Raw genomic sequence first — 22,468 nt, 5'->3', positions numbered from 1 at the left:
GTGTTGTGTGTGTGTGTATTGTGTGTGTGAGTGTGTGTGTGTGTAGGTGTCGTGTGTGTGGGTGTCGGGTGTGTGGGTGTCATGTGTGTGGGTGTTGTGTGTTTGTGTGTCTGTGTGTCTGTGTGTCTGTGTCTGTGTCGTGTGTGTGTGTGTGTGATGTGTCGTGTGTGTGTCTACCGTGTGTGTGTGAGTTTGTGTGTGCATCCATAAACACACACACACACGTTACAGGTACATAGTTATTAACGCAATGTATATTACCATTTATCTATCTATCTATCTATCTATCTATATCTATATATATATATATATATATATATATATATATATATATATAAAACATATTAATATATATATATACATAATATATGTTGACCATGTATATGTATGTATATATATGTACATACATATATACATCAAATGAAAGTTGACAGGATTTAATGTAAGAAACACGGAAATTTTGTTAAGTTAAAATAGTCACAGCAAAATGAGCAAATTTAAAATTTCCTCTGTGAATCTAGAAAGAGTTCAGTAATTCGGTAGATGACTTCTTAGAGATCAATATCAATTAATGGTCTGCAGTTTCTCATTTCTTCGGAATGAAGCTTCATAACAAAAACATCAAAATTGAAGTTTTTGATGTTTGAAATTGGAGTTCTTCTATCAGGGACCTGCTGAGATCAGCGCTAAACAGTGTCTATCTTGAATGATTTCCTTGATTCAAAAGTCTTGTTTTTGTTTTTTTTTGAGAAATAGATCAAAAAGGTTCTTGATAAAGATATTAGAAACAGGTGAGTAAGCAAAAATGCCAGCATCCTTTTATCTTTTCTTTCTAAGCTGATGCTGGATTGCTAATTTTAGTTCTTATCCAATGTTGGTTAAAATCGAGATGCAGGATTTAGAAACCCATGCACAAGTTTTGATAAAACTCTATCGCATTAACAGCTATTCTGAGAAGCAGTAGAGCTGCAAAACAGAAAAGTTCTTTATTGTTTAGTTCCAGGTCAGTGCTGATCAAACAGATTTAAGATGAAAGACATTCCCGCTATGACCATCATGGCATTTACTATATCCAGGACAACATTATCTCACCATATCTTTAAATGGTAGAAGGAAATTTGAAGCTGCTATTTTTAGCATTTCTAATGACTAGTGCTGGTTTCAACTACACTACGACTACCCCCACCCCACCCCATCCCACCCTGTGTTGGTTTCTTTACATCCCTGCAAAGAGACCGATAGAAAAGAACCAGGCTTAAAAATAAAAGAGCTGTGGTTGAGTGGTTTGACTAAAAATTCCACAACCTGGTGCCCCAGCATGGCCACAGTTTGGTGACTGAATCAAGTAAAAGTTAAAAGATATATATATATATATATATATATATATATATATCATCATCATTATCATCATCGTTTAACGTCCGTTTTCCATGCTGGCATGGGTTGGACGGTCTAACTGGAGACTAGCATATCAGGAGGCTGCACCAGGCTCCAATTTGATTTGACAAGGTTTGTACAGCTGGATAGTGGATGTTAAACGATGATGATGATGATGATGATGATGATGATATATATATATATATGTGTATATAAATATATATATGTGTGTGTGTGTGTGTGTGTGTGTGTGTGTGTATGTGTGTGTATATATATATATATATATATATATACATACACATATATATATTATATATGTATGAGTGTGTGTGCGAAGACGCATGGCTTGGTGGTCATGAGTTCAATTCCTGGTGACGTGTTGTGTCTTTGAGCAAGACACTTTATTTCACGTTGTTCCAGTTCACTCAGCTGACAAAAATCAGTTGTATCTGTAATTCAAAGGGGCCAACCTTGTCACATTCTGTTACACTGAATCCCCCTGAGAAGTACGTTAAGGGTATGTGTTTCCTAGGGCTAAATAGCAGTAGCATTCTTCCCTTTCATGGGACTGTCACATTAAGTTGACAACATACTATCACTTTATCATCATCATCATCATCATCATCATCATCATTTTCCATGCTGGCATGTGTTGGATGGGTTTGCAGAAGCTTGCAAGGTTGGGTACCATACTAGTCTTGCTTGTGTCTGTTTTGGCTTGGTTTCCACTACAGCTGGACACCCTTCCTAATGCTGATCAACACCAGTGCATTTTACATAGCACCGGCACCAACACCTCTTTTTTTTATGTGGCACCAGCACTGTCAGGGTCACCTAGTACTTAGCAAGACAAAAGATGTCCAAACCCCTCAGCTGGGAGAGAGTGAGTATTATTGAGGCAGTTGAGAGATTAAAGCTAGAGAGGAACATAGATAGGTGCCTTGTTAGTCGGTCCATGAATATTCCAGTTGGAAAAAGAAAGAAGAGTGTGTTGGAGTATAATACGGTGTTGATGTTTTATTTATCCAATACCTACATTATTGTATGACAGACATACTATGTCTTAACATCTCCATCCATAACCAGATGAAGATTTCACCATAGAATGGAAGTGCAGAAGAGAAGACTTTACCAAACCTATTAGGCATAATTGGATATTTATATATAATTAGATATTTGATAGAATTCTTGCATGTCGTAGACTTCTCCGTCTAATTTCAGGGAAAAAAGAAACAGACTGAAGTAATAAATGGAATGGCACCAGTAGTGGTAGTAGTAGTAGTAGTAGTAGTGACTACAACAACTGTAGCAGTAGTAGATTTAGCAGTAGCAGCAGCCATGGTATTACTAGATTTGGAACAGTTTAATAAATTGTAGTTTGGTGAAGTTGGTATCGTTGTTTGTTTCCTAAGTCAACTCTGATCAAATGTCCATTTAAAAGACATCATCATCATCATCTTTTAATGTCCACTATTCCATGCTTGCGAGGGTCAGATAGAATTTGTTGAGGCAATGTTTTTAAGGTGAGGTACTCTTCCTGTCACCAACACTTACCTGCTTGTATGACAGTGATGTTCATTTACAATTATCATATGATATCAAGTCAAGGGTGCACATTCTTTTCTACTCTAGGCACAAGGCATAAAATTTTAGGGAAGGGGGCCAGTCAATTAGATCGACCTCAGTACACAACTGGTACTTAATTTATCAACCCTGAAAGAATGAAAGGCAAAGTTGACCTCAGCTGAATTTGAACTTAAAGCGTAGTGACAAATGAAATACCACTAAGCATTTCACCCAGCATGCTAACGATTCTGCCAGCTCGCTGCCTTGTCAAGGATGCACATTACCACATATATATACATTAATTACAAGAAGTCTTTTACCGTTTCTGTTGGCCAAATCTACTCATGAGCCTTTGGTTTGCCCAGGGCTATGGAAGCCACTTGCATAAAGTGCCACAATCTGGGACTGAACCCAGAACCAAGACTACATAAGTGGGGAGCAAGCCTCTTAAGCATACAGCCATGCCTGCACCTATATTTATTTAATTACTGCTATTTCTAGTAAGCCAATCTACCATCTCTATGTTCCTTCATTGGCTTCAGTAGAAGAAGTGAAACCAGCAGAGCAATGCTGTTAATAATCAAAATACAAAAATTTCAAAACAGAAAGTTATTCCAACTTTTATATCGTGAATTTCATTAGCAAAAAATTATTTTATATTTCTATATTTCATTCTTGTTAATTAGCTTTTTAGGTATTAATTACTTAGTATTTAAAACAAGTGAGATAACTATGATATATTTAAATATCTCATGATTTTACTCAAGCATTTCAGATAATGAAATTTTTGCATTTGATAAGAAGCTCTGGAGAGTTAACCGACTTGAAGATTTAGATTAAAATTAATCAGACAATTAACTAAATTTTAATTTGGTTTAGAGTCAAACTCATACTTTACTTTTTTGCTTGCCAAATTTAATGTTCCATGCTTGGTCAGTGACAAAATATTGTATTAGAAGTGAATTTAGTTTAATACATTGAATGTGTGACGGAGGAATTGGTGACAGAAAAACAGAGGAAAAAAATTAAGACAAGAAAACCTAACGAGAGGGTTTCCTCTCAAACAAGATCAAGGACAGAAACTGCAATTCTGGGTTTGACAGCCATGTTGTATGATGGGTTAAATAAGATTTCTTAGCAAAGACACGTGGCTTAATGGTTAAGGTGTTCAGCTTCCGGTTGTCAGTTTGGGAGTTCAATTCCTGGCAGTGCATTGCATCTTTGTGCAAGACATTTTATTTCACGTTGCTCCAGTCCACTCAATTGGCAAAAATGAATTATATTTGTATTTCAAAGAGCCAGCCTTGTCCCATTCTGTGTCTCCTTAAGAACTATATTAGGTTACACATATTTGTGGAGTGCTTGGCTACCTGCCCGTTAATCCCATGATCAGGTTGATACATTGATCAGATCAACTGAAACCCTCATCATTGTATCCCGCAGTGTACCACTCATAACATTTCTTGCTGAGCACATTTTACTTATCTTTACAAGATCATGCCCCATTATTGTACTCCACAGCTCTGTCAGACCTGGTTTTATTTTATAACAATGTTTTTATCCTTTTCTTCGTGATTATTAATACACACTTCACACATTTGATAGGGATTTAGATTGGATATCAATCTGCACTAGAATCCTGCTGAGTTTGTTGTCGGTCCACTTGATTTAGAGTTTAGATTAAACATGACAAAAAGAAATTTACCATTGTAAGACTAACTCAGGTTGAATTTGTTGGAAGTTTTAATTATTGAGTTCCTGACATTGTCAGCCGTGTACTCTTCCTTTCTCTCTCATGCCCTTTGAAATAAAGAGTCTGTCATCTCTGTACAGTCTTGCATTAAAGCCTTTAAAAGTTCTCCCCTTCATTAAGAAGGAACAAGTTTCCCAGCTTTCATAATTTGCCCCTTGTGAGAAAGCTGTCGATAGAGTCCAAAATATATTGCCAAACATTACAGTTGGATTCAAACATTGTCTGTTTTAGTTCTCATTCCAAAGCAATTGAAACACACTCACTCACATATACATCAGCATGAAATCAGTCAGCCATATTCCACACATAGAATTTTGGCAAATGAAGAACTATAGAAAAAAATAACTACAGTAGTAAACGAGAGCACTCAGAGAGTGCCAACCTCTGCCATGGCAACACCAACATCCTCTCAATGATTAACCAGAGATGATTTTTAAATTGAGAATATTTGAAATAAGCTCGAGTGCTCTCATAAACGAGAATACTAAAAATGAACCTGACTGCTCTCAAAAATTAAGTAAAAAAAATGGCAAAAATAATCCAGAATCCTTGTCGGTTACCAGAACGATCCCAAAATCTAATCAGTCCGTGCCAGTCACGAGGCCAAACATCCCTGAAAGTTTCATCGAAATCCATCCAGCAATTCTTGAGATATCTTTTCCATGGACAAACAAACAAAGAAACACGACTGAAAACAATACCTCCGCCAAAGTGGAGGTAATAAAGTGGTGTTCAGTCAGATTGAACTCAGAACCCTTTAATTTCAAAGTGAATCACCATTCTACTTTTACTCCTATTACTTTCTTCATATGCACACGCATCATACATAATGTATACACACACATTCCTCCTCCTCCTCTCTCTCTCTCTCTCTCTCTCTCTCTCTCACTTTCCAGGTGGGCAAGCCATGTATTCACCACTTCAGAAAGGTACTTGCTCCTCTCCCTCTATTACAGTTTCTTTCTCTATTCTACACCCGATTCAGCTGAGGGATCTTAACTTACTGGTACTTAACGACCTCACTGGTGCTGGTGCCATGTAAAAAGCACTCACGACACTCTGTAAAGTGTCATGGTTGGTGCTAGGAAGAGCATCCACTTGTAGAAACCTGCCAAAGTAGACAGGGAACCTGCTTTGTCTGATCATGTTGACCTATCCAACCCATGCTAGCATGGAAAAAGGAGCATTAAATAATGATGATATATATTCACGCATATATATGTATGCATGTATATATATGTATATATATATGTATATATATGTATGCATGTATGTATGTATGTAAATATGCATGTATGTGTGTGTGTGTGCATGTGTGTGTGTGTGTGTGTGTGTGTGTGTGTGCGTGTGTGTGTGTACTCCTGATGATAAGCCATCTCAGAAGGAATAAATGAATGTTCTGCTGCATATTTTGACTACTTTTCCTTCTGTGTCTTCCTCCAATCCTGTGTATGTATGTATACATATATACCTTTCCACACATACACACACAAATATGTAATTATTTGGGTGTATATATATGTATATCTACGTGCCTAGCTATCAATCCATACATAGAAACATATATATGTATACATATATGTGTGGGTGTGTGTGTGTGTGTGTACAGATATATATATATGTTGTTCAGTAGGAGTAGGCAAGATAAAGAAGAAAGAAATTAGAAGTTATTTTAATTTGATTTCTATTTTAGCATTATATTCTGAGTTTTGTTTTTTTTTTTCAAAAACTGAAAGAAGGGAAAAAAACAATTTAAAAATATATTTGAATTAGCAACATAAAAGTGAAAACACAAAAATGCTAATATTTCTCTGTCTTTAACAAAATTTTTGGTAATTTTCTAAATTAATCTTTTGCTGAAATATTGATTGTAATTCTTTCGTTATTTCAATTGAATTCAGTGGGTGTTTTTTTTAAAGAAAATAACAGTCTGCTTGACCCAGTTTTTGTTTCCACTTAGTAACATTTCACTCAAATTTTAGGAGTGTTTTTTTTATGAGAAAGTATGACTTTCATTATTTTAAGTTCGTTTGTGCTCCTGTTTTAGATATGTGTCTTTATTAAAACCTTGTAGCAAGACTCAAAACGTAGTTGTCAGATTGCAAAGTTTAAATCATAACTTAGCACAACCTTATTTATGTGAGATGCTGTGTTAGTGACCAATCAGTAGCCACACTGCGTGTGATAGATCATTCTAGATTCTTCTGGAATGTCTCAGTTCAAGAGTTATAAATAGGCCAGTTTTGCAGAGTTATAGATGTCCAGGTGGAATGTCATCTTAGATCTTGCCAGATAATTTGCACAGAGATTGACCACTTTCTTTTTACACATCTCACATCTTGCTTCAACATGTGGCAATCCATGGTCCAGCTCCACACACTCTCTTGCCATCAATTATAATCCTTTTAATGACTCCTGCTCAACCTTGATATGTTGTTTTAGCTGGCCGATATAAATATAATTGTACATTTTCCCCAGTCTTGTCAAGCTGAAGTATACAGCTTGTGCAATCAAGTATTTATGGCTGCTAAAGAATTATTCTTTCAATTGTGTTGAATTGTGGAAACTTCTTAATTAATTGCAAACCAGAAAATTACTTGTGTGGTGAAGTAAAGGTTATTATAAAATGTTTGCATGGTGTTACATCTTCGACACACAGCCTTACTAACAAACCCTCTTTGCGACAACCTAATACCTTCAGAAACTCCTTCGATTCTTATGTCTGGTAGTTCCTTTGTGTTTCTATACTTTTGTTCAGTTGGGGGAAAATTGTCCAATAAACTTGCCATTTGTCTTCTGCAATTAAACTTCCAAGAAATTCTGGAACAATTTCAAAAATATCTGTTTGAATGGAAGCACATATTATGGTTTCAATTTTAGGCAAGATGGCCATGGCTGATTGTATTGACCCCAGTGAGCATCTGATACTTTATTTTCTCAACCCCAAAACGATGAAAGGCAAAGTGAACCTAAAGAGCAGAAAGAAATGTTGGGAACCATTTTATCCAGTGTACAAATGATTCTGTTGACTCTCACTGCCTGACTCTGAAATGTGGAATTTGCAGTCAATTTTGACTTTTTAAATCTCTGAACTGGTTGAGTTAAAAGAACTATGCATATTTCACATTTACTGAGGCTTCATTATAAAATTTAAAATATATTAAAAAAGAATTTAATTTCTGGTCATTTAGAAGTTTTTTTTTTATCTAAATTTTTCAGATTTCACCAAATCAATATATTTCCAAGTTTATTTTCCCAATATTTTAAAACACTGAAACGAAGACAGAGAAGTGTTTAGTTTCTTTATCTTTAGAGAAATTTTGTCTTTTAAATTAGAGATGATAAAATAGGGAACTGGAACTTTTTCGGTATTTATTGCCATTGTTTTTATATTCTTCTGAGTTTAAAATTCTTCCTACGCTTGCTTTGGGTTTTTTAAGCTGAGTACCATATATATTCTGGTGTCAATTAAATCAACTCTACCATTCTGCTACAAAACTTGTGATCTTGTACCAATGTGGGAAATCAATATTCATTTAATATTGTGTGTACTTTGAACTTAAAAAACAGTAAATTGAAGAATATGTATTTGAGATATTGGTTATCTTTTGAAATCAAAATCAATATATTTTATGCTTTATTATTGTCAATATTTTTAAAGACAGGTACAGTAAGTTGGGGGAAAAAAGATAGTCGAGTATTTAGTTTCATCTTCTGACTTAGATATAGCAGAGCAGGGAACTGAAAGCATAAAATATTAAACTAGTGGATTGGAGAGTATGAAATCTCATAAACATCTAAGATAATGTTTTTTTTTTTAGAAAAGGCGTTATAAGTAATTGAACAAACGTGCCCTAGTAGAAATCAATAAAGGTAGATGGAACTACAAAAACTTATTTCACTTAGAGATCCACTCAGAAGTGGTAGTCAAAGAATTAACACTAAAATATAAACATGGAATAAAATGTAGAAGTCTACTGCTCTATAAAATAAATTAATCTTTAGCAAGGTTCTAAGGGTTAAAATCCATTTTTGTTTGAAAGTAAAAAGTACAAAAAGAACCTTTCAATTGATATTAAGTTAAATGTTATTAAAAGCCACACCATAAAAGTTTTAAAGCATTATAAAAATAATTTAGATGATCAGATTAGATATCACCTTTCAGGGTTCTAATAGCTTCCTTTCTCTCCGTAGTTGGTAAAGTAAGTAATTTGGAAAGGAAATAAGAAAATAAATCCAATTCTTTGACAATGAACGATCCTGTGTTTAGGTCAAATAATGGTTTGAAATTTTGGCACAAGTTCAGGAATGGCCAGCAAGTTTTGGGGTGGGAGTGAGTGAATTACATTGGTTCTAGTATTTAACTCCTACTTTATTATAACAAACTTAAAAGGTAAAGTCGACCTCAGCAAAATTAGAACTTAGAATGTAAGGATGAATGAAATGCTGCTAAGCATTTTGTCTGCAATGCTAACGAGTCTGTCACCTTGTTTACCTCAAATAACAAAAAATAATGAATTAAAATAACATTGCTTCAGTCACATTATTTTAACGAAGGAAAAATAAATAAAACTTGTCTTTCATCTTTTTAGGCTCAATTAATTAATCAGTCCCAGATTTGGGTCAGTGGAATTGTCAAGAGGTTAGATTATAAGGATTTTGGTACCTGCTTTGGTTATTTTGCATTGGTTATCTTCTCAGATATCAATGGCCAAGGTTCCAGCTGCAGGAACTGAACATCCACCACATCCATTTGCATTATAAGAGCATACAGGTTGTCCAATGGTCAACAACTAACAATAAGGGCAGAAAGTTAGGCCAATAACCAACATAAATATATGCTGACCAAAGGGCAGGGGCAGGACATAGACTGTCACTACCAATGTAGAGAGTCAGACCTATAACCAACAGAGATAGAAGCCATCCTCATGATGCTGAGGATTCATTCAGCAGCAAATCAAAAAGATGAATGAATTACCAAATAAATTTATAATTTATAAAATTATGAAATGAATAGATTGATAAATCATTGTTTTGTGGAAATAGAGGGTTTTGCACATGTTTCAATCTGATTGCACAGGGTGTTCAAAAGGTTTCTCAGCAGTAAGTATTAAATGGTTTTCAAGTGATTCTTGTACACTGATCCTTTACTTGCTACCCAGAAAAAACGTCTGCTGGAGTTAAATCAGGTGATCTTGGGGGCCAAAGTCCCTTCAAAATAGTCCATTCACCAAAAAACTCTTGAAGTAGCACCATGGTGATGTGCAAGATGAAAAAAATCACTGCGGAGAGACTTTTTGAACACCATTGTGAGTGGATTTGGTAGACAGAAACTGGAAGAAGCCTGTCGTATGTGTGTGTGTGTGTGTGTGTGTGTGTGTGTGTGTGTGTTTGTGTTTGTGTGTCTGTTTTTGTCCCTCCACCATCACCTGACAACTGATGCTGGTGTATTTACATCCCTGTAACTTAGTGGTTTGGCAAAAGAGACAAGTAGAATAAGTGCTAGGCTTACAAAGAATGAGTCCTGGGATCGATTTCTTCGACTAAAGGTGGCGCTCCAGCATGGCCGCAGTCAAATGACTGAAACAAATAAGAAAACAAATTTTAAATAAAGGTACCTGTACTGTGTGAAGCGCAGTACTGTATAATCCTTTCTACTCTAGGCACAAAGCCTGACATTTTGAGGGAGGAGGTCAATCGATTAGCTCGACCCCAGTAAACAACTGGTACTTACTTTATCGACCCCGAAAGGATAAACGGCAAAGTCGATTCTAGCGGAATTTGAACTCAGAACGTAAAGACAGACGAAACACCACCAAGCATTTTGCCCAGCATGCTAACGGTTCTGCCAGCTCGCCACTTTCCAGTTCTTAAATATTTGATAAAGATTTTTTTGCATATTATTCTAAGTGTGGGAGAGCTGGGCCTTCTTGAGATAAAGTAGAGAATATTACCGATATAACTGGACATTTATATACATATTATTGGCGGATGTTTATATGTGTGTGTACATGTGAGTGAGAGTCTTCCATCGCAAGAATGTTATGCACATATTCAGCAAGCATTTTGTCTATAAGAAATGGTAAATATATGTGCAAGTGATTTCTGAACAATGTTAGGAAATACAAAAGATATAAGAAGGAAAATAAATTGCAAAACAAAAGGTGTAAAAATCAAAGAAAAGGCGAAAATAATTATGGAAAAGGATATAAAGCGCTGACAGGTGATTATTTATGGGTCAGAGATGTGTTGAACTGGTTACCAGCTTGCATGGAAGATCACATTTAATTCATTCGTGTTCAGAAATAACTTAAATGTGTGTTTATCTGCCAGTAACGGGTGTGTGAGAGCAAGTCCAAGTTACTGATGTGATTTGCGTATAGCAGATATTATGTAAATATCAGGATTAAACAGTCTCAGTGCACCCATGCACATACACACAATTTGAGCAAAGAAGAGGTTGATATTTACTTTGAAGTTTCAACAATATAGCCTTCATTGCACTGTTAATTAATTTGGTTACCTAAATCTCATGTAAAGCTGTTAGGGTTCGTTTTAATGGAGGAGCAACATGTCTGCAAAATAGACATGGGATAATAGAAGATTTTGTGACACATATATATATATATATATATATATATATATATATATATATATATGACTCGTTCCTGTGCTGGTGGCATGTAAAAAGGGAGTTGAGTTTAACACTAGCTGCAGTAAAAGTCACTGATGAGGTTTAATATGCTTTGCATCAAAATCAGAAATTGTGGATGTACAGAGTAAAGAATTGATGAAGACAAACATTAGGGGCCGAAAGTCCAAGGTGCATTGTTATGGGTAATGTCTACACAACCGCATACATATAGCCATACATACATATATATACACAACCACACACATAAATACATACATATATATTATATATATATATATAATATATATATATGTATATATATATATATATATATACACATACATATATATACACAAATACGCCATGATAGATCGCTAGCCACTACACACATTTTTCTTCTCTGCTTGTTTCTCCCCGTTTCTTTCTGTGTTCCTTTGTGTGGAAGAGCGTAGGCTTGAAACGTTAAAGATTTTCTCTATTCCCGAGCGTTATACTAATACATCTGTTTGTTTTCTACACCACCTGTCTTCGTCTTTTTGTTTTTTTGTGAATTCTCCCTATATATATATATATATATATATATATATATATATATATATATATATATATATATATATATACATGCATACATATATATACACAACCACATGCATAAATACATACACATATACATACATATACAGGGAGTCCACAAAGTCTGGGTACATGCGGATTAACACATACTTTAAGAAATTATTATTTTTTATATTTATTTGTTTATGTTATGATTTTATTTACTCCATGTACCCACATGGGGATTAACGCATACTTTAAGAAATTGTTATTTCTTACATTTAACTGTTTCTGTTATGATTTTATTTACTCCATGTAGCCAGACTTTGTGGACACCCTGTATATATATATATATATATATATATATATATATATATATATATATATACACAAATACACACATATCCACCAACATCACCCCTCTTTTTTTCTCTCTTCTATAATAAGACATATTTTCTCTTTTGCCCCGTTTTACTTTTTAACCAGTCATTATCTGATACGAAGCCACCTCTTTTAATACTGCTCTCCCTCCCAGTTGAAAGGTATCTGTCTTGCATATTACTTGGGGATTCCACTGGTGCTGGTGCCATATGAAAGGCACCGAGCAGACACCGTCAAGTAGCTGGCATTAGGAAGGGCATTCAACTGGGAAACTCCAGCTTGGTGCATCCGTCTGCTTTGCCAGCTGCTATCAAATCATCTAACCCATAGCAGCTTGGGAAAAAGGATGTTAAATGATGATGATGGTCACATGAGGATATATAAACACACATGTATATACTGCATATGTGTACAATCAAAAACATACACACACACGCATGCATCTATGGTGTTTATCTTTGATGTTTGTCTCTGGTTTCTGTAATGTTGAACGTCTTTGATGGAACACAAGTCTGACCGTTTAAACCTATTCCAGCTCCAGAAGAAGAAAATGGAGTAAAACAAGTATTGTCAACGAATCAGTCATCGATTTAATTAGGTTAATTCACTGAAGAAAACAATGTCATGTTTTGATGCTAATCTTTAGAGCTTATTTTTGTCTTTAATTATTCATACAAAAAATATAATTTCATATTAAACATAATTTTCTTGTTTCATTCTATTTTTCAGTTAAACAATATCTCGCCACTCTGATGTTTAGTTACTATGACGACAGCCTTGATAACTTTTTACAAGAATCTGAACTTTTGCACATTGAAGAGAAGGAACAATTCAAGAACCTCTCTGCCAAATGTAGTCTCCTGAACATGTTACTCTTTGAAGATACCGACCATGATAATAAGATTTCCTTCAAAGAATTCATTTCGGCATTTAGTATGTATAGCCTTTTTTTCCCCGCTTGTCTTCTATTTTTATTGTATTTTTCGTCCATATTTGTCTGTTCTTTGTGTTACTTACAATGTTTTATAACATGTTCAGTCAATAACCTACGTTTTCACGTCTAGCAGGAGATCTGCTTGTTTTATCAATGATACCTTTTGGAAAAAGGTTATGTTTTACAACTTCCAGTAACCTTTCTTCAGAAACCTGTTACAACTTCTTTCTGATGGAGTTAGATGTAAGAAACTACAATGAAAATATGCATGTGTGTGAGTGTATGTTGGCACTTGTCTGTGTGTGTGTGTGTGTGTGTGTGTGTGTGTGTGTGTGTGTGTGTAAATAAATACCAGAATGGTAGCTGCTGATTATATATATATTTATAAGTGAGATGTTTCTAGCACACGTTATTCAAATGTCCATTAACAACATTTTCACACACACTGACGTGATTAAATACACGTATACACTGATAGCCACATACATACAAACTCAAATATGTACGCACGCTAGCACACACGGACAGAAAGATTAACAGATATAAACTTACAAACAAGACCATACACACATGCAACTACACACTCATACATAGTCATGCATATGCAGCAACCTACGCTTGCACCTTTCTTTCTGCAGACATTTCAATCTTACACACACACACGCACACACACACACACACACACAATCACATACACACACACACACACACACACACACACACACACACACACACACTCACTCACTCACTCATTCACACACTCACTCACACAGAGCCCCATGCTAAATTCTTGGAAGAATCTGTCCCAGTGGGGTCACAGGTTCTTCCTTAATTCCAAATGTCTCTAAAGCACTTAAAAGTTAAAATTGTTCTGTGGTGAATCTAATGAACGAATTTCAATCTACCCTAATTAAGAGTCACTCCATTAGCCTTAAGGAGGCTCTTCCCATGTAAGTTTTCATGTTGAGTGAGAGTGGCAGCAAGCCAGAGGACATTTTCTGGCAATGCCTTCTCTTGTAGGTGTTAGGGCTGGCCAAAACCTCTCTGACTGCCAGGGTCTCATTGTAACAGGAGGCTGCTGCATTGAAATATCTTTGTTTGAGGATAGGTTGGAAATTCTCTTACTGACACCATGTACAAGATTATTAAACACTACAGGTGGTCGGTAGGATGCTGTGTTGACGTATGACAGCCTCTCATTTGCGTTGCTGCTGGGGACATATGATCCTGTGCCTAAACCAAGCATTATCGCTAAAAAATTTACTACGGCAAGTTTGGTTTCTTTAGTAACACCGAAAGCTTTAAGTGTAGATCAGGTCTTTTCTAAATCTGTCTAGGGTGTGTCCATTCACACTTCTAAAGATGGTTAAAGCATTGTCTCTGTCTAAGTCAACCCAGGCTGACGGGAATTTCTTACCGAACCTATCTAATGTAATACTTCCATTGCCATTTCTAAGGAACCTTCTTGGTCTGTTTATTTGAACCGGGTCAAACCCTTATCAAACAACAAGATCGTTCTGGTATTCCTTATTACATCTCTATCCGTAAAGTAATACTATGCTGTCAACCTAATATGTCAGTCCCATGAAAGGGAAGAATGCTACTGTTATTTACCTCAGGAAACACCGTTTCCTGTTGAACTTGACATATTTCTTCTGTCCTTATGTTTTCAAAGGGGAGATAAGCACCTCCACCCAGCAAAGCCAGCATCCAGAGACTAGTTTCAGAGTCATTGCTCATCATCAGTCTGAAGTAGCATGGCTTGATAGCTGTCGATGCCCATCTGGCTTTGAAAACATATTTCAAGTGAAATACATTCACTGATTTTTGAAAATAGAAATACTAAATTTCTAAATCTCTCAGAGAGATTTATGCAGTAGCATAAACGGTGTTTTCTAAGGCTAAATAACAGTAGCATTCTTCCCTTTCATGGGACTGTCACATTAAGTTGACAACATACTATCAATTTCTCGTGCTGCTACTGCATAAATCTCTCTGAGAGATTTAGAAATGTATTATTTCTGTTTTCATCTCTATCCCTGTTGGTAATTTTGGTAAACTCTTTAGCAAAATTAAATGCCCCAGATAATAACGCTTTCAGTATACATAAATAAAAGTCCACTATATTGAACTGGATGAATGTTGCTCTGCTTCTAAAATGGTTTGTGCTAATTCATGAAATTACTTCATTTGCACTGTGCCATAGCCTTTCAAAAGTCTTGTGTGATATTACAGGTCGTTGTTGACTTATGACCTATCCAACCGATGACCGATCGACTTTACGATGATTGGCTTTCCAGAAGTTTATCCTTTAAGTATATGTGAACATGCCTAGACATGCAACTATAGCTATGAGAATATATGCATAACACAAAATCTACACAAACACACACCAAAAAATACCCTGATGTTGTTGAAATCCCAATGAAGGAGCCTTGCACCTAGGTTAGAAACCAGCTCCCTCTCTCTATTGAGAAGAAATCTTGAAATAAAACTGAATAATTGCATATATCCATATATAAAGATGGAGATGGATTTGCTTGAAGCCTATAAAGCAATCGTCAAGGAGATATTGTTCTTTCATCTCTATTTTTCTTTGACTAAATAATTATTTATCTTTCTCTCTCTCTCTCTCTCTCTCTCTCTCTCTTTCTCTCTCTCTCTCTCTCTCTCACACACACACATACATATGCATTCTCTCTTTCAGTCTCTCTCTCAGTCTCTCTCTCTCTCTCTCTTTCTCTCACATACACACACAGAGACACACACATACACACACACACTCTCTCTCTCTCTTTTAGTCTCTCTCTCAGTTTCTCTCTCTCTCAGTCTCTCTTTCTCTCTCACACATACACACACACTCTCTCTCAGTCTCTCTATCTCTCTCACTCCCACGCTCTTTTTCCCTCTCTCCCCCTTTCCTCCAACCACCACATGTATCCCTTTTTCCAGTCCTCCCACCCACTTGCACTCCATTCTTTTATTTGCGTGTATCATCATTCCCTAACGAACTTTAAATGATGAAATAAATTCATCTGAAGTGGTTGTTCACTCGTAATAACATTTTGAAATGTTTCTTCCCCAAAGTCTGGGGATAATTGGAAGGAAGTTAATATCGTTAATGTCAGTTTTGAAACATTGCAAGCAATAACCAAGGAATAAAACATGGAAAATAGGGAATTTGTTTTCAGAAGAGTTCATTTCTGAGGTGAAAACCTTGGGAACACAAAAGCATTTATTTAGTACAAAGTGAAATTGAACTAATTCCTGAGGGAAGTGGACAAATATTAATAAGAAAATTACTGTTTGTAAATCTCACAATGAGAGATATTCAACAATAGTACTTTGCAGTAAAGATTATTTGCCAACATAACATGGCAATCCTGTTTTAGGACGAATGTTGCTGTAATTTAGCTCCAGGACACATCGTCTCTAGCTGGGTATACAACACAATCTGTGTCCTTACATTTTTTGAACAAGAGAATCTAGCACCCCCACTCAGCTCAAAACAATATCTGTGTATTGTGATTTCCAGGTAATTGTCCTTCATCAGCACAGAATAATTGTTTGGCTAGAGTTGGAGCTGCTAATTTCCTGTTTGAAATATATAGTTTTCAAAGTGACAATTAGTCACTGATCTATAAATTAGAAAATTAGCATTTTTAAATCTCACAGTACTTTGGAGCAAAGATTGTTTGCCAACATAACATGGCAGTCCTGGTTTAGGATGAATGTTGCTGTAATTTAGCCCCAGGAGACATTGTCTCCAGCTGGCTATATTACATCGTCTCCTGGGGCTAAATTACAGCAACATTCATCCTAAGCCAGGACTACCATGTTATGTTGGCAAACAACCTTTACTGCAAATATTAATAGTTAAGTTTATGGCTTCTTGCATCCTACATCGAAAACACATCTTAGCTTTCATCTTGTAGATCTTGCTTTAAAAGAGAGGTAGATTTAAAATGTTACCTTGTTTAACACCAGTCTGTGATCAGACCGAACTTTATTCCTCTACCAACACACCTAGTATTGGAGACCCTTACAGAATATCAGCAGTTCTACTTTTCCTCTTGTGACTAAACCGTTAAACAAAAAGAAGGCACTGATATGATGTGAAACTACTTTGTAAAGATTCTTTGTCTGTAACGATGAGGCCAATACCTTTTGAAGAATGGACTCCAAAGGGACAGATTCTTCAGTGGTTGTGTATGCTCTTATAATTAAACTGGTTATGAGGGAGACCAACAATAATGGAACAATGATGTTGTAGGACAAAAGTCAGATGGGTAAACGAAACAGATTTCCTGAAAACAGCATAATTAAACAACTGGTAATTGAGAATGATTTAACAGCATGTACCATGGCTTTGTTAATTGGTTTAGGTACCCTGTAATGAAAAACAGGTAGAAGTACCCCTCATTGTCCTCCTAACCTTGACTCACTAGAACACTCAGGGTGTAACAGCTGGAAGGATAGAGGACAGCATCTATCCCTAGTTTCTGCATTGACCACCAGAAAAGGGATCAAGGGACCCTGTCAAAGGCTTTCTCCATGTCAACGAAAGCCAGGTACAGAGGTTTATCTTTGGCTAGGAATATCTCCTGCAGCTGTCTTACCAGAAATATAGCATCAGTGGTGTTTCTACCTGGCACAAACCCAAACCGCATCTTGTCTAAAATAACTCTCTCAGCCAATGGATGTGAAATGATGATGTTGATGATGATGATGATGATGTTACACAGAAAAGAAATATTGCAAGAAAAAGATTTTAACCACAATGACAACTATTTATGTTTGGTCAAAAGAAGATGGGAACATTTAACAGATTCTACCAAAGCAGAAATTCTGGCAACCGCACAATGATTAACAACATTAGCAAAAGAAAAAAGAAGATAGATTTCACAATTTTACAGAAGCAGATACACACCGCTAGCCTTTCGGTCCAAAATAATAATAGCATTAGACATATAATTCTTATATACGAATTTCACTTAATGCACACACACATATATATATATACATTACACACACTCACATGCACATACATTTATATATTACACACACACACACATATACATATATACATTACACACACACATATAAGCATTATACACATACGTACATATATACATTATGCACACATACATATATACTTTAGACACACATACGCACACATACATACATATATACATTACACACACACATATATACATTACACACACACACACACACATACATATATACATTACACACACACATACATATATACATTACCCACATACATATATACATTACACACACACACATACATATATATACATTACACACATACATATATACATTACACACACACATATACATTACACACACACACATATGCACAAACATATATACACTACACACACACATACATATATACATTACACATGCACACATGTATATATATACATTACACAGACATACATATATACATTACATACAGACACACACAGACACAGACACACACACAGAACCCAGACACATATCTATGCATAAATTCTAAAGAAACCGCCCCTCTCTCTATCTTTCTCTCTCTCTCTCTCTCTCTCTCTCTCTCTCCAAGAAGTGCCATATCCATCCACATCCATTCCGTGCTACTCGGTTGATCAAGTCCAGAGGCCATTAATTTAGCTGATGCATCTTTCAGAACAAATTACAGAAAGACTGTTGCATTTCCCTCTTAACTATCGCTTCCTACCCACCAACCCACCCACCCTCTTTTCATCTTCTCCTGATTCTTTTACCTCCAAGGGAAATGCACTTGGCTGCACCTTTTTAGTGATGGAGGCAAAAGACAAGGAACGGTCGCTAACACAACTAAATTAACAGAATTTTTAGAAACGAATTCTTCATCTTTGCTTGGAGATCATAGTTTTCTTTTTTTTATTTTTGCATTCTCTTCCTGCTGTATATGCGTGTGCGAGTGTTTGTGTGTGTATTTGTATCTGTGACTGTGTGCGTGCATGCGTGTGTGTGTGTGTGTGTATGTGTGTGTGTGTATGTACATATATATATTTGTGTGTATATGCATGTATATAAGCACATATAAATATATATATATATATATATATATATATATATATATATATATGTGTGTGTGTACATGTAAATATATATATATATATATACATGTAAATTTACATGTACATACACACACACACGCATACACAAATATATATTTATACAAACATATATACATGCATAACGTACACCTATATACATACACACACACACACATTTCTTTTGATTTTTTTCTCACTCCAAGTACATTACTGCTATAGGTGATGTTGTCGTGTCATAGCAATGATAGCAGCAGCAGCAGCAGCAGCAGCAGCAGCAGTAGTAGTAGTAGTAGTAGTAGCCACAATAGTGATACCAATTGTTATTTCAGTGAGAGCAGCATCAGCATCATCATCATCATCAGCAGTAGTGTTGGTTTTGTTTTTTGGTGGAGGAAAAAGTACCTCCACCGAAATTGAATCATACTCCTGTTGTATTGAAACTTTCGTGCACTTTTGTTTTGGCAATGGAACCGACTGATACCAAAATATTGTTATCAAATAATAGCTTATTCAGATTTATCTCAATGCATTGTGTTAGCTATCCATTAGTTGCATATACAAACATACCCACATATCATTATTATTATTATTATTATTATTATTATTATTATTATTATATGGGTGTGTATAGATCTGTCTATATGTTTATGAACACGTACATTTTTATCTTATGCAAGTTTATTTTTTCCAGATATTTATCTTGATGTGTTTTCTGTACAATGTTAGCTATTAAACACACATACACACATAAATATATGCAAGTATAAATATATGTATGTGTGTGTGTGTGTATACATACATACATACATACATATATATATATGCATATATATATATATGTGTGCATATATGTGTTTGTATATATGTATGTATATATGTGTGTGTAAGTATTTATATATATGTGTGTATATATATATATATATATATATATATATATATATATACACACACATCCATATATACACATATATATACACATGTATGTGTATGTATATATGTGTGTGTGTATGTACATGCATACGTGTATATGTATCTATAAGCATACATATGTATATATGTGTTTGTATATATGTTTGTATATATGTGTTTGTATATATGTGTGTATGTATGTATATGTACATCAGTACATACATGTGTATGAGCATGTACACATTCACACTATCTCGAATGAGTATTTGTTTGGAGATAGGCATAGAATATTACTGATTCAACTCTATTAGCACCAAAGACTTTATTCATCTGGTACCAAAGTTACAAAGATATACACACACATATGCATATACATGGTTATTTGTGCACACCACTACACACATATATAAACACAAAATATAAATAAATGAATAAACATTTATATTTAAAAAAGTAACATAAAAAAAACACAGAAGGCAAGCAAATATTACAGGCTTATCGTAATGAATATATATCTCTGGAAAATTCTAGACTACGGCTGAGATATAGAATAATTTAGTTTGGTAGAGTACAGTGGAGACTTTGAGTAAATGGGACAGATTGGTATTTCAGAACATTTATAATCTGTTTCTAACCAAGCTACCTGACTTCGTTTCTTTGTTGTTGTTTGACCCCAGGCTGGCTCTGATGGGGCAAACCTAGTAACGAAAGATAATCCATTTGTGAACAAGCAACTCACCTGATGATGTGCTGGTACACAACTGCCACTGTATCATATTTGATTATGTAATGATTTATAAAAGAAGAAAATTATGTAAATAGTGTGATGTGGAAAAATCAGCAATTACCACTGCTCAGAAACAATTGTTGTGTTTCGAAATTAAAACCTGTTCATTTCATCTTCTGGCTTCATAAAATGGAGTGACTGTGTGATAAGAAGCTTGCTTCCGAAGAACATGGTTCCAGGTTCAGTCCTATTGCATGGCCCCTTGGACAAGTGCCTTCTACTATAGTCTCGGGCTAACCAAAGCCTTCTGAGAAGATTTGGTAGATGGAAACTGAAAGAAGCCTTATTTACATTATTTACATTTGAAGAATATTTGTCCTCATCTTTTTCATTGTTAACACAATGTTTTGGCTGATATACCCTCCAGCCTTCATCAAGTGCCTTGAGGAAATTTCGAACCTGGGTTCTCATTCCTAAGGTATTTTTTTGATGTTATCATCATCAACATCATTATTATTATTATTATTCAGGTCACTACCTGGAATAATAATAATAATAATAATAATAATAATAATAATAATAATAATAATAATAATAATATTTGAGGGGCTAAGTATAATCCCGGTGAACCCCACTTCAGCACTTAATGCTGGAACCTGGCTGACATCGTGTTTTAATAACAGAAGTAAGATTAGTTATATTTCAGTTAATTATAAAAGGAGCACGTTACTAGTCCCAGACATGTATATCCATAAGGTATATCATAATCCTCCCAGATTATATATATATATATATATATATATATATATATACGCACACATGTATATATGTATATATATATGTATATATATATATATATATATATATATATATATATGCTCACTTCGTTTCTTCAGTGTTCCCAATACTTTTAACGAGATGAAATTTGTATTCTAATAACGCTCTCTTTGATAAATCACTTATATCTTGGTGACAGATACTTAGCGAATTCTTTAGCGCCATAATCCTTCCTTATTCCTGTTTCCACAGTTTTCCTCTCCAGATTATCGTGATGCAATGTTTGCATAAATTCTGCCAACTCTAGAATTTGATTCCACTTCATGCTTCACCCTCTATTTCTCATTATCAGTCATCCAATGTAAACGAAGAATTTCTTTCCAAGCTAATGATATTCATCTTTATTTTGGTAATGGCATGATTATAACTCAGCTTAGAAAAGTCAATTTAAGTCCACTAAAGGCAACCTAGAATTCTTTATTATCAATATTTATTCTACTAAAAGACGGCGAGCTGGCAGAATCGGTAGCACTCTGGGCGAAATGTTTAGCAGTATTTTGTCTGTCTTTACATTCTGAGTTCAAATTCTGTCGAGGTCGACTATGCCTTTCATCCTTTTGGGGGTCGATAAATTAAGAACCAGTTGCATACTGGGATTGATCTAATCGACTGGCCTCCTCCCCCAAAAATTCGGGCCTTGTGCCTAGAGTAGAAAAGAATTGTTAGCACACCAAGCAAAATGCTTAGCAGTGTT

General features: G+C 35.2%; 1 protein-coding gene across 3 annotated transcripts in view; it reads left to right on the top strand.

Annotated features, from left to right (window-relative positions):
• LOC106875235 (follistatin-related protein 5) overlaps nucleotides 1-22,468 on the top strand; it is a 368,722-nt gene that overhangs the window by 284,893 nt on the left and 61,361 nt on the right. For all 3 annotated transcript variants that reach the window (XM_014923295.3, XM_014923296.3, XM_052966672.2), the window contains exon 6: nucleotides 12,993-13,196. In XM_014923295.3, coding sequence (XP_014778781.1) covers nucleotides 12,993-13,196 — 204 coding nt within the window. The remainder of the gene's footprint in view (nucleotides 1-12,992; nucleotides 13,197-22,468) is intronic.

This window comes from Octopus bimaculoides, chromosome 3, assembly GCF_046866305.1.
Source record: "Octopus bimaculoides isolate indiv1 chromosome 3, ASM4686630v1, whole genome shotgun sequence".
NCBI classification, from domain to species: Eukaryota; Metazoa; Mollusca; class Cephalopoda; order Octopoda; family Octopodidae; genus Octopus; species Octopus bimaculoides.
This window is presented reverse-complemented; position numbering and strand designations above follow the sequence as displayed.